At 34.8% G+C, this 14356-nt stretch overlaps 1 protein-coding gene across 8 annotated transcripts in view; it reads left to right on the top strand.

Moving 5' to 3' along the window:
- The window catches only part of DCAF6 (DDB1 and CUL4 associated factor 6), a 141763-nt gene that overhangs the window by 121806 nt on the left and 5601 nt on the right, over positions 1-14356 (top strand). For 7 of the 8 annotated variants that reach the window (XM_058540133.1, XM_058540127.1, XM_058540129.1 and 4 more), the window contains 4 exons: positions 8382-8520; positions 10394-10550; positions 11143-11231; positions 13143-13248. In XM_058540133.1, the coding sequence (XP_058396116.1) occupies positions 8382-8520; positions 10394-10550; positions 11143-11231; positions 13143-13248 (491 nt within the window). Of the gene's footprint in view, positions 1-5676; positions 5905-8381; positions 8521-10393; positions 10551-11142; positions 11232-13142; positions 13249-14356 lie in introns of those variants that run through there. The other variant, XM_058540130.1, reaches the window with a different exon arrangement.

Below are 14356 nucleotides of genomic sequence, written 5' to 3'. Positions count from 1 at the left end.
TTTCCTTATTCATTTATTTAATAATATAATAAATACCCGTGAACCCACCACCTAACCCAAGAATTAGACTACCAGTAACTTAGATCTACCAATATCCTCCCCATTCTGTCCCACTGCCCACCATACTGGTGGTAATCACTCTCCTGAATGTTATGTTTATCATACCTTGCTTTAAAAAGCAAAAAATTATCATATAAACACAGATGCCAAAACAATATATTATTTAATTTGTTTTACCCACTTTTGAACTTTATAAATAAAGGATATCATACTGTATATGGAACTGGGACTTGCCTTTTTTTTTTCAGTCAACATGTGTTGTTAAGATTTATCCATGTTATGTATAGCTGTTGCTCAGTCAGTTTTACTGCTATATAATAATCCATTGTATGACTATACTTTAATTTTTCCTTTTTCCTCTTAATGGGTATTTAGGTTGTTTGCAGTTTTTGCTATTATTAACAATGTTGCTTTAAACATTCTGAAGCATGTCTCCTGGAGTTTTTCTTGGGTACATACATAAGGAAATGTTTAATTTTACAAGATAATCTCAAATTGTTTTCCAAAGTGGAGTGTAAATTAGTACAATCACTAGTAATCACATTGATCCACATCTTCTCCAATACTTGGTATTGTTACATTTTTTATTTTGCCAATTGATTGGGTATACAATGGTATCTCATGGTCTTGATTTTCGTTTCCCTCTTTACAAAATGAGATTATGCATCTCTCATATGTTTTTTAACTATATCTCGTTTTCTGCTGGGTTGTTTTCTTTGAGTTGCTTTTCTTTTCCATGCTGATTTGTAGGAATTCTTAATATATTTTGAAACTCATCTGTTATCACTTATAAGTGTGCAAATATTTTTCCTAATTTGATTTTTTTTTCTTTAAGCCATGTTTTGAGCAACCATTCTTAATTTTAATGTTGTTGAATTTTATGAATCTTTTATGCTTATCAGTTTCTTTTAAGAAATCTCTACCTGCCCTGGAATTTAAAAAATTAAGAATTTCCTTCTAAAGTTCTCTTTCAACATTTAAGTTATTAATCCATCTAGAATTGATTTTTGTTTATGATGTATATGTGTACCCTTCCCCAGCCCATTTAGATAGCCCTTTTTCCCCTCCTGTGTCATATTGCAAGTTTCCTTATAAACACAGGTCTATTTCTGGGCTATCCGTTTTGTTCCTTTGGACAATTTGTCTGTCTCTCCATTAGTACCATACTCTTATAATTATTATAGCTTTATAATAAATTTTCGTATCTTCTAAGGCAAGTCCCTTCTCTTTATTCTTCTTTAGAAGGATCTTGGCTATTCTTTGCCCTTTTTATAATAAGCATTTTAAGTTCCACAACTGAGTCATCAGAATATGAGTGTAATTGTAATAAATGTATAAATGAATTTGGAGGAGAATTGATTGTTCTTACAATATTAAGTTATCTCTACATTTATTTAGGCCTTTTTAAAATGTCTTTCAGTAACATTTCATAATTTTCTACAAATAGGTTTTGCACATTTTTCTTATTTATAGACACCTTCACTTTTTTTTTTTTTTTTCTGGTGAGGAAGATCAGCCCTGAGCTAACATCCATGCCAATCCTCCTTTTTTTGCTGAGGAAGACCGGCTCTGAGCTAACATCTATTGCCAGTCCTCCTCCTTTTTTTCCGCAAAGCCCCAGTAGATGGTTGTATGTTATAGTTGCACATCCTTCTGGTTATTCTATATGGGACACTGCCTCAGCATGGCCGGAGAAGCGGTGCGTCGGTGCATAGACACCTTCATTTTTGTTGCTGTGGTAAATGCATTCTTTTTTTTTTTTTGTGAGGAGATCAGCCCTGAGCTAACATCCGCCAATCCTCCTCTTTTTTTTTGCTGAGGAAGATGGCCCTGGGCTAACATCTGTGCCCATCTTCCTCCACTTTATATGGGACGCCGCCACAGCATGGCTTACCAAGCAGTGCGTCGGTGCGCGCCCGGGATCCGAACCAGCGAACCCCAGGCCGCCGCAGCGGAGCGCGCGCACTTAACCGCTTGCGCCACCGGGCCGGCCCCAATGCATTCTTTTTAAATTTTAGGTTCTCTTAATTGTTTGTTGCTGGTGTTTAGAAATGCAGTTGACTTGTTTTGTTTTTTGTTTTTTTTATAGTTGTTTTTTTTTATAGTTTTATTTATTTATTTTTTTCCCCAAAGCCCCAGGAGATAGTTGTATGTCATGGTTGCACATCCTTCTAGTTGCTGTATGTGGGACGCGGCCTCAGCATGGCCGGAGAAGCAGTGCTTCGGTGTGCGCCCAGGATCCGAACCCAGGCCGCCAGCAGTAGAGCGCGCACACCTAACCGCTAAGCCACGGGGCCTGCCCTGCAGTTGACTTGTATATTGATCTTATATCTAGCTAAATGGTCTTCTATTATTTCTGTTAATTGGCACATAAATTCCTTTGAGTTTTTTTATGTAGACAGTCATATCATTGCAAATATGAGTTTTCTTTCCTCCTTTCCATTCTCATTGTTTTCTTGTACTGGTTAGTAATAATAGTAGAATCACATCTTGCTCCTGTTTGGAAAAGAATGCCTCCGTTGGTTTACAGTCTTGTGCCGCATAACCACATTTGGGTCAATGATAGACCACATACGTGATAGTGGTCCCATAAGGTTAGTAACATATGGCCTAGGTGTGTAGGCTATACCATCTAGGTTTGTGTAAGTACACTCCATGAGGTTCGCACAAGACAGAATTGCCTAATGACACATTTCTCAGAACATATCCCTGTCGTTAAATGACACATGATTGTAGTTACTCCTGCTTTCTTTTAATCACTGTTAGCATGGTATATTTTTCGCCATCCATTTACTTTTAATCTATATGTGTCTTTATATTTAAACTGGGTTTCTTATAGACAATGGTCATAGTTTTTGATCCACTCTGATGATCTCTGTCTTTTTATTGGTGTATTTAGACCATTGACATTGAAAGTGATTTTGATATAGTTGGATTAATGTCTACCATATTTATTACTGTTTTCTATTTGTTGCCCTTGACTTTTGTTCCTCTTTTTGTCTTCTACTCATTTTCTGCCTTTTGTGCTTTTTTTTTTTTTTTTTTTTTTTTTTTTTTTTTTTTTTGTGAGGAGATCAGCCCTGAGCTAACATCCGCCAATCCTCCTCTTTTCCTGCTGAGGAAGATGGCCCTGGGCTAACATCGGTGCCTATCTTCCTCCACTTTATATGGGACGCCGCCACAGCATGGCTCACCAAGCAGCGCGTCGGTGCGCGCCCGGGATCCGAACCAGCGAACCCCGGGCCGCCGCAGCGGAGCGCGCGCACCCAACCGCTTGCGCCACCGGGCCGGCCCCTGCCTTTTGTGCTTTTAATTCAGCATTTTATGATTCCATTTTCTCTTCTTTCTTAGCATACATGATACTGCTTTTTTTATTTTTTTAGTGGTTGCGCAAGAGTTTGCTATATACTCTTACAACTAATCCAAGTCTACTTTCAAATAAGGCTATACCATTTCTCAGGCAGTGTGCGTACCTTATAATAACAAAATCTTAATTCTTTCTTTCTCTCCCTTGTATCATTGCTGTCATTCATTTCTCTGTAATACAAGCATACATAAGCATATATATATGATATATGCATAAGCATGCATAATGGAATACATTGTTGCTATTATTATTTTGAACAATCTGCTAGATAATTAAGATAAATATGAAAAATAAAAGTTTTTTGCCTTCACGTATTCCTTCTTTGATGTTTTTCCTTTATTTATATAGATCCATGTTTCTGACCTATATTATTTTGCTCCTTCTAACAAACTTCTTTTAACATTTCTTACAAGGCAGGTCTACTGGCAACAAATTCCCTCAATTTTTGTTTGTCTGAGGTCTTTATTTCTCATTCACTTTAGAAGGATAATTTCACGGGGTACAGAATTATAGGTTGGTGATTTTTTTTTTCTCTCAACACTTTAAATATTTCACTTCATTCTCTTCTTGCTTTATGGTTTCTGAGGAGAACAGGATATGATTCTTATATTTGTTCCTCCATAGGTAAGATTTTTTTTTCCCTGGGGCTTCTTTCAGGACTTTTTCTTTTTCTTTGATTTTCTGTATTTTGAAAATGATATGCCAAGGTGTAGTGGGTTTTTTTGGCATTTATCCTGCTTGATGTTCTCTGAGTTTCCTGGGTCTGTGGTTTGATGTCTGACATTAATTTGGGGAAATTCTCAGTCATTATTGTTTCAAATATTTCTTCTCTCTCTCTCTTCTTCTTCTGGTATTCCCATGTTACACCTTTTGTAGTTATCCCACAGTCCTTGGATATTCTGTTCATTTGGTATGTGTGTGTGTCTTTATTTTCTTTGCTTTTTGATTTTCAAGGATTCCATTGATACATTCTCTAGTTCAAAAATTCTTTTCTCAGCCATGTCCAGTCTATTAATGAACCCATGAAAGGCATTCTTCATTTTTGTTAACAGTGTTTTTTAATATCTAGCATTTCTTTTTGGTTCTTTCTTAGGATTTCCATCTGTCTGCTTACCTTGCCTATCTAGTCTTGCATGTTGTTACTTTATCCATTATAGCCCTTAGCATATTAATCATAGTTGTTTTAAATTTTCCTACAGTGGGATAGTGGTAGGTGCCCCAATCTTTGATTTAAACTGTTTAATACAAACTCTATAACTTGAGATCTAGAGTTTAAAATTATTCTTTATTAGGACGGTTAAGCCAAAGAAACATTAAGCAGTAAATTATAACATATCTAGAGCACACTTTTAAATGAAATGAGCATTTATGATTTGGTACCATCATCACTAATTCTTAATTACTGTCACCTCATTACTTATTCAGCTTTAATTTTGCCCACACATCTTGTTTTAAATGATTTGAGCTTCCATCTAAATTCTTAATTTGTCATATAAGTTCTTTTTCCATTTATAGTTCCTAAGGCCTTTGGCTTATCAACAAGGTTATTTCTATTTCCTCTGCTACTTGATAGTCTACTTTCTTAGCAAAAGAGTTTTTTCTTTATTGGTTTCTTGTTAATCACATATATTTTTTAATTATTTTATTGAGGTTTTAATGGCTTATAACATTGTGTAAATTTCAGGTGTACGTTATTATATTTCAGTTTCTGTGTAGACTGCATCGTGTTCACCACCAATAGTCTAGTTTTTATCTGTCACCATATGTATGTACCCCTTTCACTCTTCCCTCACCCCCTTCCCCTCTGGTAACCACCATTCTGTTTTCCTTATCTATGTGTTTGTTTATCTTCCACATATGAATGAAATCATATGGTATTTGTCTTTCTCTGTCTGACTTTTTTCGCTTAGCATAATACCTTCAAGGTCCATCCATGTTGTTGCAAATGACAAGATTTTGTCTTTTTTTTATGGCTGAGTAGTATTCCATTGTACATATATACCACATCATCTTTATCCACTCATCAGTTGATGGGCGCTTGGGTTGCTTCCACATCTTGGCTATTGTGAATAATGCTGTAGTGAACATAGGGGTGCATACATCTTTTTGAATTATTGATTTCATGTTCTTTGGATAAATATCCAGTAATGGAATAGCTGGATCATATGATATTTCTATTTTTAATTTTTTTAGTTAATCTCATATTTTTAATGATTCAGTGTATTCTTTTCTCTTTTCTTCCACTTCAGAAAAAAGAAAGATCCAACCATATTAATTATGTTTCTTTGAGAGCATTTGAACTCTCAACCCTCCCCATTCTCATCTCCCAACCAGAAAGAGAGAATCAAGGTAAACTAAACATGTCAGCTTTCTGTCTGGAAGTTTCTAATTATATATGATTTAAAAATTTGTGTGTAGATAGACCCTTTTTTTTTTAGCTATACATAGCACAGAATAAAGTTTTTAAAACACTTTTGAAATGAGCCTATATAATTTATAGTAGACCATTTTATTTTATGAAAAATAAAATACCTTTTTATTATAAAAGTAGGAGTACATAATTGTTATATAGTTTTTTAAAGTGTTATTAACAATTTGGTATCTGGTTTTCTAGACCCTTTCTGTACATATATAAAATTTTTCCCCCATGAATTATTCTGTAACCTATGTTTTAGATTCAGCAGTATAATGTTGACATTTTTTCATGTAGTTCTGTATGGATCTTCCTTATATTTTTTAATGGTGGCATAAGCATTCCAATGTATGGATATACCATAATTTATTTAACCTGTCTTTTATACGTGAACTATTTTTTGTGTGTGTGTGAGGAGGGTCAGCCCTGAGCTAACATCCATGCCAATCCTCCTCTTTTTGCTGAGGAAGACTGGCCCTGAGCTAACATCCGTGCCCATCTTCCTCCACTCCATGTGGGACGCCGCCACAGCATGGCCTGAGATGCGATACGTTGGTGCGCGCCCAGGATCCAAACCCGGGCCGCCAGCAGTGGAGCGCATGCACTTAACCGCTACGCCACGGAGCCGGCCCCTATATGTGAACTTTTTAAGTTATTTCCAATCTCTCTTAATTACAGTACTACAGTGAAGATATATATACGCACACATATGTATATATATATTTTCATATTTGTTTTTCTACAGTATGCATTTTTTAAAAGTAAAATTGCATCAAAGTGAAAACATTTTAAATTTTAATAGGTACGATTTAATTTCTCCTCAAAAATATATTGTTCTTGAACTCTAATTATTGATGGCAGGAGTGTAAATTAGGGCAACCACTTTGGAAAACGTTTGGGAGTATCTACTAAAGCTGAACATATACACATACTGTGGTCCAGCAATTCCACTTCTAGGTATATACCTAACAGAAATATGTACATATGTTTGCCAAAGTCATGACCAGATGTTGACAGTAGAACTATTTCAGTAATCAAAAACTGTAAACAACCCAATGTCCACCAACAGTTGAATGGATAAATAAATTATATTTCTACAAAGTAGTACTCTACAGCAAAGAGGATGAATGAACTACAGCTAAATAAAACAATGTGGATGAATCTTAAAAACATAATGTTGAGCTAAAGAAGCTAGACACAAAAAAATATATATCATCTGATTCTATTTAATTAATGTTCACAAACAGGCAAAATTAATCCATATTAGAAGTCAGAATAGTGGTTTCCTTTAGGGGGAGAGTAATGATGGGAATGGAGTCCTAGGAGACTTCTGGAATTCTGGTTATGCTGTTTTACAAGACTGATGCTCATTACATGGGCCTGTTTCATTTGTGAAAATTTGAGTTACACACTTATGATTTCATACCTTCCTCTACATGTGTTCTACTTCAGTGAAAAGTTCACAATGAAAGAGTACACTTTTTTATCTGTAAAACCACTTTCAAACTCCTACCAGTTGTTCCTGTTTTCCTGTACTCTTGCTACCCTGATAGACATAAAAATCTTTTTAATCTGATAGACACTCAAAGAGATCAATTTGTTGTTTTAGCTTTATCTTATTAGTGAATCTGAGCATCTTTTTGTATATTTATTAACTCTTTATTTCTTCTATAATTTCCATACTCATGTCATTTGCCTGTTTTTCTGTTATAATATTTGTTTTTCTTACTGATTTGTAGACTTTTTATATGTTTTGGATTTTTGGTCTCTTATATGTCAAAATACATTTTAAATAACAAATGCAAAGTAAAAAACTTATTAAGTATATCATGTGTTAGTAAGAGTTTCTTCTAATAATTACATCAGTCTTAAAAAGAGCCCGTTCTTCTTGTCTCCAGCTCTGTTACCAACTCAGTTCTTAGGAGAGTGTAGCTCCAAATCTACATCTCCAATATGGAGTCCATATAGAATAGATTCTATTTGAAGATCTTGTTTTATTGCATGTATGTTAGTATTTATTCTCTCTTTCTTGACTAGTCTGTTCTTTGCTGGGAACTTCTTTAAATAAAATCTCAAAACATCAGTTTATCCAGTGCTATTGTATGTTACCCTTAGTTTCTTTTGGTTTCTCTTTATGACTTTACATTTCCTAATATGGAGAGAAGGAGAAATAACATTGACTAGGATTTGTTTTATTTGTAGTAAATTGCACATGAATTTTGTGTGTATTATGTTTTTATAAGATAGCCCTTTAAAAACCAGCGTGCCGCATGCTATTTCCTTTACTCTCTCAACCAGTACCAAATTTCTAAGTGAGCTCTTAACTAAAACATTTCGTTTTAGTAACTCAACTAGTCTGATGTAGTCTCACTGTTGTGTCTGCCTTTTTATGCTTTTGGTCGGGGATGCCTTATTGAGATAATGTTTAGTTTAAATATTTTCTAGACTTACTGTATTTTAATGTTAGTTATTCTCATTCTGTAGTGGCCTGTGAATGTTGTTTATTTATTTTTGTTTTCTCTTTTAATACATAATTCATAGACGCTCTGCTGTTGCCCGCATTCAGGAGTTCTTCAGGCGGAGAAAGGAAAGGAAAGAAATGGAAGAATTGGATACTTTGAATATTAGAAGGCCACTAGTAAAGATGGTTTATAAGGGCCATCGAAACTCCAGGACAATGGTACCAAATGCTCATGGCATTCTTTGGAGATCTTGCAGTTTCAGAATATGAACGTTTTTTCCATAATAATTATCTTCATATATTGTTAGTGTGGTTCTAAAATAACATTATTGCACCTTCACAGTATGTCTTTATCCTAACATGGTTCTTTTAGTCCTATAATATGTTATGAAAGACCATTATTTTTTACAAGAAAACTCTACCCTACTGAGGAAATATTGTAGAATTTTAAAAAATTTAGCTTGTACAAGTAACCATTGCTTCTTTTTTGCTCTCTCACACTTGCCGTCTACCTTCCTAGTAGGTTTTTTAGCTCATACTAGCACCCTTTGTGGGTTTTGAAGAGAAAGATTTAGATATATGAAATCCAGGTTCAATGCAAAAAGGGTTAATTGTAACCCTTTTAAGATTGACAAGTGAAGATTTGTTTTAGTCCACTTTGTCTCTCTAGACTTTAATTTCCTCATCTGTGAAATCAGAGGAATAGACCAGATGATCTTTAAGATCTTCTCAAGTTTTTTACAATCCACAAGTCTGGACACCCAATGCAATATTAATTATTTACTAAGAGAGTCTTGCGAGATGATTAGTATGTTATAACTGTTACTCTGAACCATTCATATCTAGAGAGTGTTGTTCTCATATATTCATTGAGTTGTCAAAAAGTATCTACAGAATCGGTTTTAGTCTGCTTTCTTCAGAGTCTAGGCCACAACCTACTTTGGGGGTGGGGAAATAATTAGCTCTCTGTATAGAATCATTGGTAGTAACGATTTAATCATTCTAAAAAGAATACTTATTATTAATAGAAGTAATCAGTTTACATTTCTTCATTTTGCTGATTCAACTTTTGGATGAAAATAATTGGGAGTACGAATGAAAATAAAAGAGAAGAGAAGTAAATATAACAATAGCTGCAAGTAACAACAAACTGGCTCCCGTCTTTTGCTTTGCCAAAAATAGCAAAGTAGCAGCTGTAGATAAAATGATTGAAAAAATCCTCATATCAAGTACAGAGATTTTTGACGGTTCATTTGTACGCAGCCATTGAAAAATGTCATCATAACCATTCCAATATATCATATTCCTTTGTCTCATTGCTTCATAAAAGTAAATATGTTTATGTCTTTCCTTCTCAATTGTGAGAGCTTCAAATAGCTAATAAAAAGATGGTACTTTCTTTTGTCATAAAGCAAAATACAAAGGGGAACAATTAGTTTTTTTCTGTGAATTGTTTTTATTATCTTAAAACTAAAATGGAACCATTTTTGGAAAGTTCAACAACGTATATATAAAAATTTTCATTATACTGTCCAAAACCCAGACATCTCAATCATTCATTTAGCATTTATTTATTTATTTATTTATTTTAAGATTTTATTTATTTATTCCCCCCCCCCAAAGCCCCAGTAGATAGTTGTATGTCATAGCTGCACATCCCTCTAGTTGCTATATGTGGGACGCGGCCCCAGCATGGCCGGAGAAGCGGTGCGCGCCCGGGATCCGAACCCGGGCCGCCAGCATCGGAGGGCGCGCACTTAACCGCTAAGCCACAGGGCCAGCCCATTTAGCATTTATTAATTCAGCACCTACTGTGTGCCAAGTACTGTGTCAGGCCCTATAAATATAGTATTGAACAAAGCAAAATCCCTGTCCTCAGGGGGACTTTTCATAATTTACTGCCGTATTATGCCTGCTCATAAATCTCTATAAAGATTTTAAGATACTAAGATTTTAACACAAAGACTCTCTTCAATTTTTTATTTTATTTTCTAAACAAATTAATTTTTTTTAAACTTGAGAATAAAATAAATCTTTGTTTTAATAACTTTGATTTGAATTTTCTTATAATTTCCTTTTTTAAAATCCTTAGATAAAAGAAGCCAATTTCTGGGGTGCTAACTTTGTAATGAGTGGTTCTGACTGTGGCCATATCTTCATCTGGGATCGTCACACTGCTGAGCATTTAATGCTTCTGGAAGCTGATAATCATGTGGTAAACTGCCTGCAGCCACATCCGTTTGACCCAAGTAAGATGACAAATTATAAGGCAAGGGCTAGAAATCATGAGTGTGATTCATAAGCTCTAATTTTTTTCTAGTTCTTAATATAAGAATAATCCAAATTATCTGAGTAGGCAGCCACTAGAGTCAATTATAGCTCTACTTTGGTTTAAAACAAAAAAACACTTATAACCTGCTTTTGGCAGAAAGTATGGGGAGATAGGTTAAAGAGTTTACTCCTAATATTTCTTCTAACTTTTATTAGCTGTAAGAGGCTCGGCCAAGTGAACTTTTCACTGCTTATCTAAATTGAACCTCCAAGCCTTTTTAGTATTCACGTCTGAATTTACTTACAGAACAAAGGCACATTGGCTTGCTGTTGCCTTCAGTTTGAAACTCATAAAAGAGCAATGAATAAGAAAGAAATTTGAGTGATTTCAAGATGGTCTTAAAATTATGTTCTACAGTAACTTTTAGGAAATCTTCAAAATAATATTCTCAGTTAACAATTAAATGTATCAGTACAATTTCCTTTCCAGCTCAGTTTTGCAGTACATATGCATCTTGAATAAATAGCATGTTTCTAAGGTTTATATTAATATCTACATTTTATTTCTAGTTCTAGCCTCATCTGGCATAGATTATGACATAAAGATCTGGTCACCACTAGAAGAGTCAAGGATTTTTAACCGAAAACTTGCTGATGAAGTAAGATTTTTATTATACTTATTATAAACCATATTTCACTGTGTTCCTGAAATGCTTTCTTAAGAAGAATCAAAGTAGCTCATTAGTTGGTAACATAAAACAAGTTAATGCAGTTAAGGAGGTCAAATTTTAAGAAAAAGAAAAATTTAAGATAAAAACACCTATAATGCTAGAGAGGTAAAAATTGAAATAGCATTTTGCTAATTAGAATATTGATTATTAGTAATACCAGATAAAGTGTTTTGTAGTTTAAGAAAAATAGGTTGCCTATTTGTGCTTATTGCAATGAAGAATCATTAAAAAAAACTCTGTCCTTTTAAGAAAGTAGTTTTACTGTAGCTGTCTTCCATAATCATAGCCAAATAGATAGGAGAACAAATGATTGGAGAGTCTCTTCTTTTATTATTATATTTTAAGATTTCCTCAGCTTCTTGTTAAATCAATAGTTTTCAAACTGGGTTCTGTGAAGGTCTAGGTTTTTTCAGGATTGGGAGAGGGAAGGTGGATGACAGGAAAGCTTAACTCTGGGCCTTTCCTCCCCACGTTCAACCAGGGTTTTTACTTGTGGGTTTCCATATAAGATTTCTTATGAACATAAGAGTCCATTGCATTAATCAGCTACTAACTAATTAGTGAGCTTCTCTGGGTAGCTGAGTGCAGCTCAGGCTGACACTCTTCCCTCTGAAATAAAGAAGGACCCATTGCTAAAAATGTTAGTAAGTTGGAAAACCAGTACTCTAGACCAAGGTTGACATTCACAGTGCAATTCCCACCTATAAGTTCACTTATTTAATAGACATTTATAAAACACTTGGTGTATGTCAGGCACAGTGCTGAGTTGAAAAAGATAAACCCTGCCCTCAGGGCTTATAGACTAGTGGGAAAGACAGACATATAAACAGACAGCTAGAATATAGTGTGGTCATTGCCAGTCAGAGATGTACACATAGTGTTTTGGAAGCCCATAGAAAGGAACAGCTGTGCTTGTAAATGGAGTAAATGGGATGGGGAAGTCTTTACAGAGGAAATAAGAATTGGACTGAGTTCATCAGGCAAAGGAGCAAAGGAACATTTGAGATAGAAGGATCAGCATGTTCCAAGTTATGATAAGGTAAACCATCAGTGTGCTGAGACCTAGAGTGCGTATAAAAAAGTAGCTCTATTGGACTAAACAGCTAGGTTGGGGCAGGATTGTAAGGGCCCTGTCGGACACCCTAATGAGTTGAAGATGTGTTGTGACATCATTGGGGAACTGTTGATCAGGTTAGCATCTTTCTCTTCCTCTCATGTTTTCCTCTCTTCCTTTTTTTTTTTCCTTTGCCATGCTCTTTGCTTTTCCTCTTCCTTTTTTCTTTTGCCCATGATTATACATTAGATCCCTAGGTACTTATGGATATTTATTTAGTCCTATTCTTGGTACTTAAGACACAGTTCGTTGGTAACTCTTGTCCAAAAGTTTATTTTTCAAGATGACTTTGCCTCAATCAAGGTAACGTTTTCTTGAGGGAACCAAGTGACCGAAGGATAATAATTTAACACTACTGTGGCACTAAAAGTATCAGTTCTGCTATGGGGGAAAATGATGAGTGGACACAAAGTACACTACTCTGGGAAACAAAGTACAAGTAAAAATAAATTCATTCTTGAATGTTTTAAGTAGCCTCAAAATTTGACCTTTTGTCTTTCTGCCATTTGAAAGAGTAGTGTTCTCTGATCTTACTCGCTCAAATGCAAGTTAAAAGTAATTATTTGGCATCGAGTAGCCTTAAGGTGGAAATATAGATAGCATACTTATAAAGAATGAAGTAATTCCTCCTAGGACTTTCTAATTTTTTACTGTTCTCCTAATCTTCAAGGAAAAGGTACAGTTACCCTATGGCGTTTGATATAGTTGTTTAACTTGCCTCATAGGTTATAACTCGAAATGAACTTATGCTGGAAGAGACTAGAAACACCATTACAGTTCCAGCCTCTTTCATGTTGAGGATGTTGGCTTCACTGAATCATATCCGAGCTGGTAAGAACTGTTAGTGTACTATTAAAATCATTATTATATTAGAAAAGCATGTTGTTATTTAAGATCTGCTTTAGAGAGATTTATATAACTTCCTTAAATCACAAAATGAAGGCAGCTTAACTTCTGAACTAGGAGTTCTGTGAACTCTTGATCTTATTAGCACAGTAACTTACTTCCTCATGAACCTAATTTATTAAAAAGTGTCAAAATGAAAAGACAGTGACACTTGAAAACTTTTATCAGCTGTGCTTTTCCTGTCAGAGTGGAGGATCATACCGTAAACTCTATATGTTATAGTAAATCCTCTTTAATGGTAGATTTGGTCAGAATTGGTCATAGCCCAGACAAAAATAAATGTAACGTCCTGAGAAGGTTGAAACAGATACCTCGGCATGTTTTCTTCAATATTTTTTTGTTTTAGATGATAAACTCTGAGGTTCAGTGCCACAGATAGACAAATGCTTATATTACAACTCATAATCAAGAAGGAATTGAATAATCTGTGTTCATAACAATTGAAAAGATCCAGTATCCATTATAAATATGTTTATCAAACAAAAGAGTGTTTATCACTGTTCACTGATATCATGAATTAAATTTCTTCATATGTTGGATATTACCTATCAATTAATAACAACTACCACCATTTACAGAGTACCTATAATGGATCAGGCATTATAGTAGTCATTTTACAATTTGACTAGTTTTTTATCCTCATTTAGCTTCAATCCTTTACCAAGTAGGTTTTTTTGTAATAACTTACCCCAGGTCACACAGCTGATAAATGGTAAAGCCTGAATTTGTAACGAGCTTCCAGCCCTTACCCGCCTTTGACCTAGAAATTTCACTTGCAGGAATACATTCAAGTTATGAATATAACGTGCAATGTTCTGGGTGATCTGATCTCACACTGCTTTTCTAGCTCATGTACAGCATTCTGTTCTCTATCCACTCCATCTACTTTCACCCTCTTTGAATTTTGGTGTACATCCAACTCTCCTACTTCAGGATCTTTATAATCATGCTGCTCCCGCATCCTCACTCTTTGTTAGGATAACTTCTACTTATTCTTCAGGTCTAAATAAGAGGTGGATTAAATATCACTTCC

Source organism: Diceros bicornis, chromosome 4 (genome assembly GCF_020826845.1).
Source record: "Diceros bicornis minor isolate mBicDic1 chromosome 4, mDicBic1.mat.cur, whole genome shotgun sequence".
In the NCBI taxonomy this organism is placed as follows: domain Eukaryota; kingdom Metazoa; phylum Chordata; class Mammalia; order Perissodactyla; family Rhinocerotidae; genus Diceros; species Diceros bicornis.
This window is presented reverse-complemented; position numbering and strand designations above follow the sequence as displayed.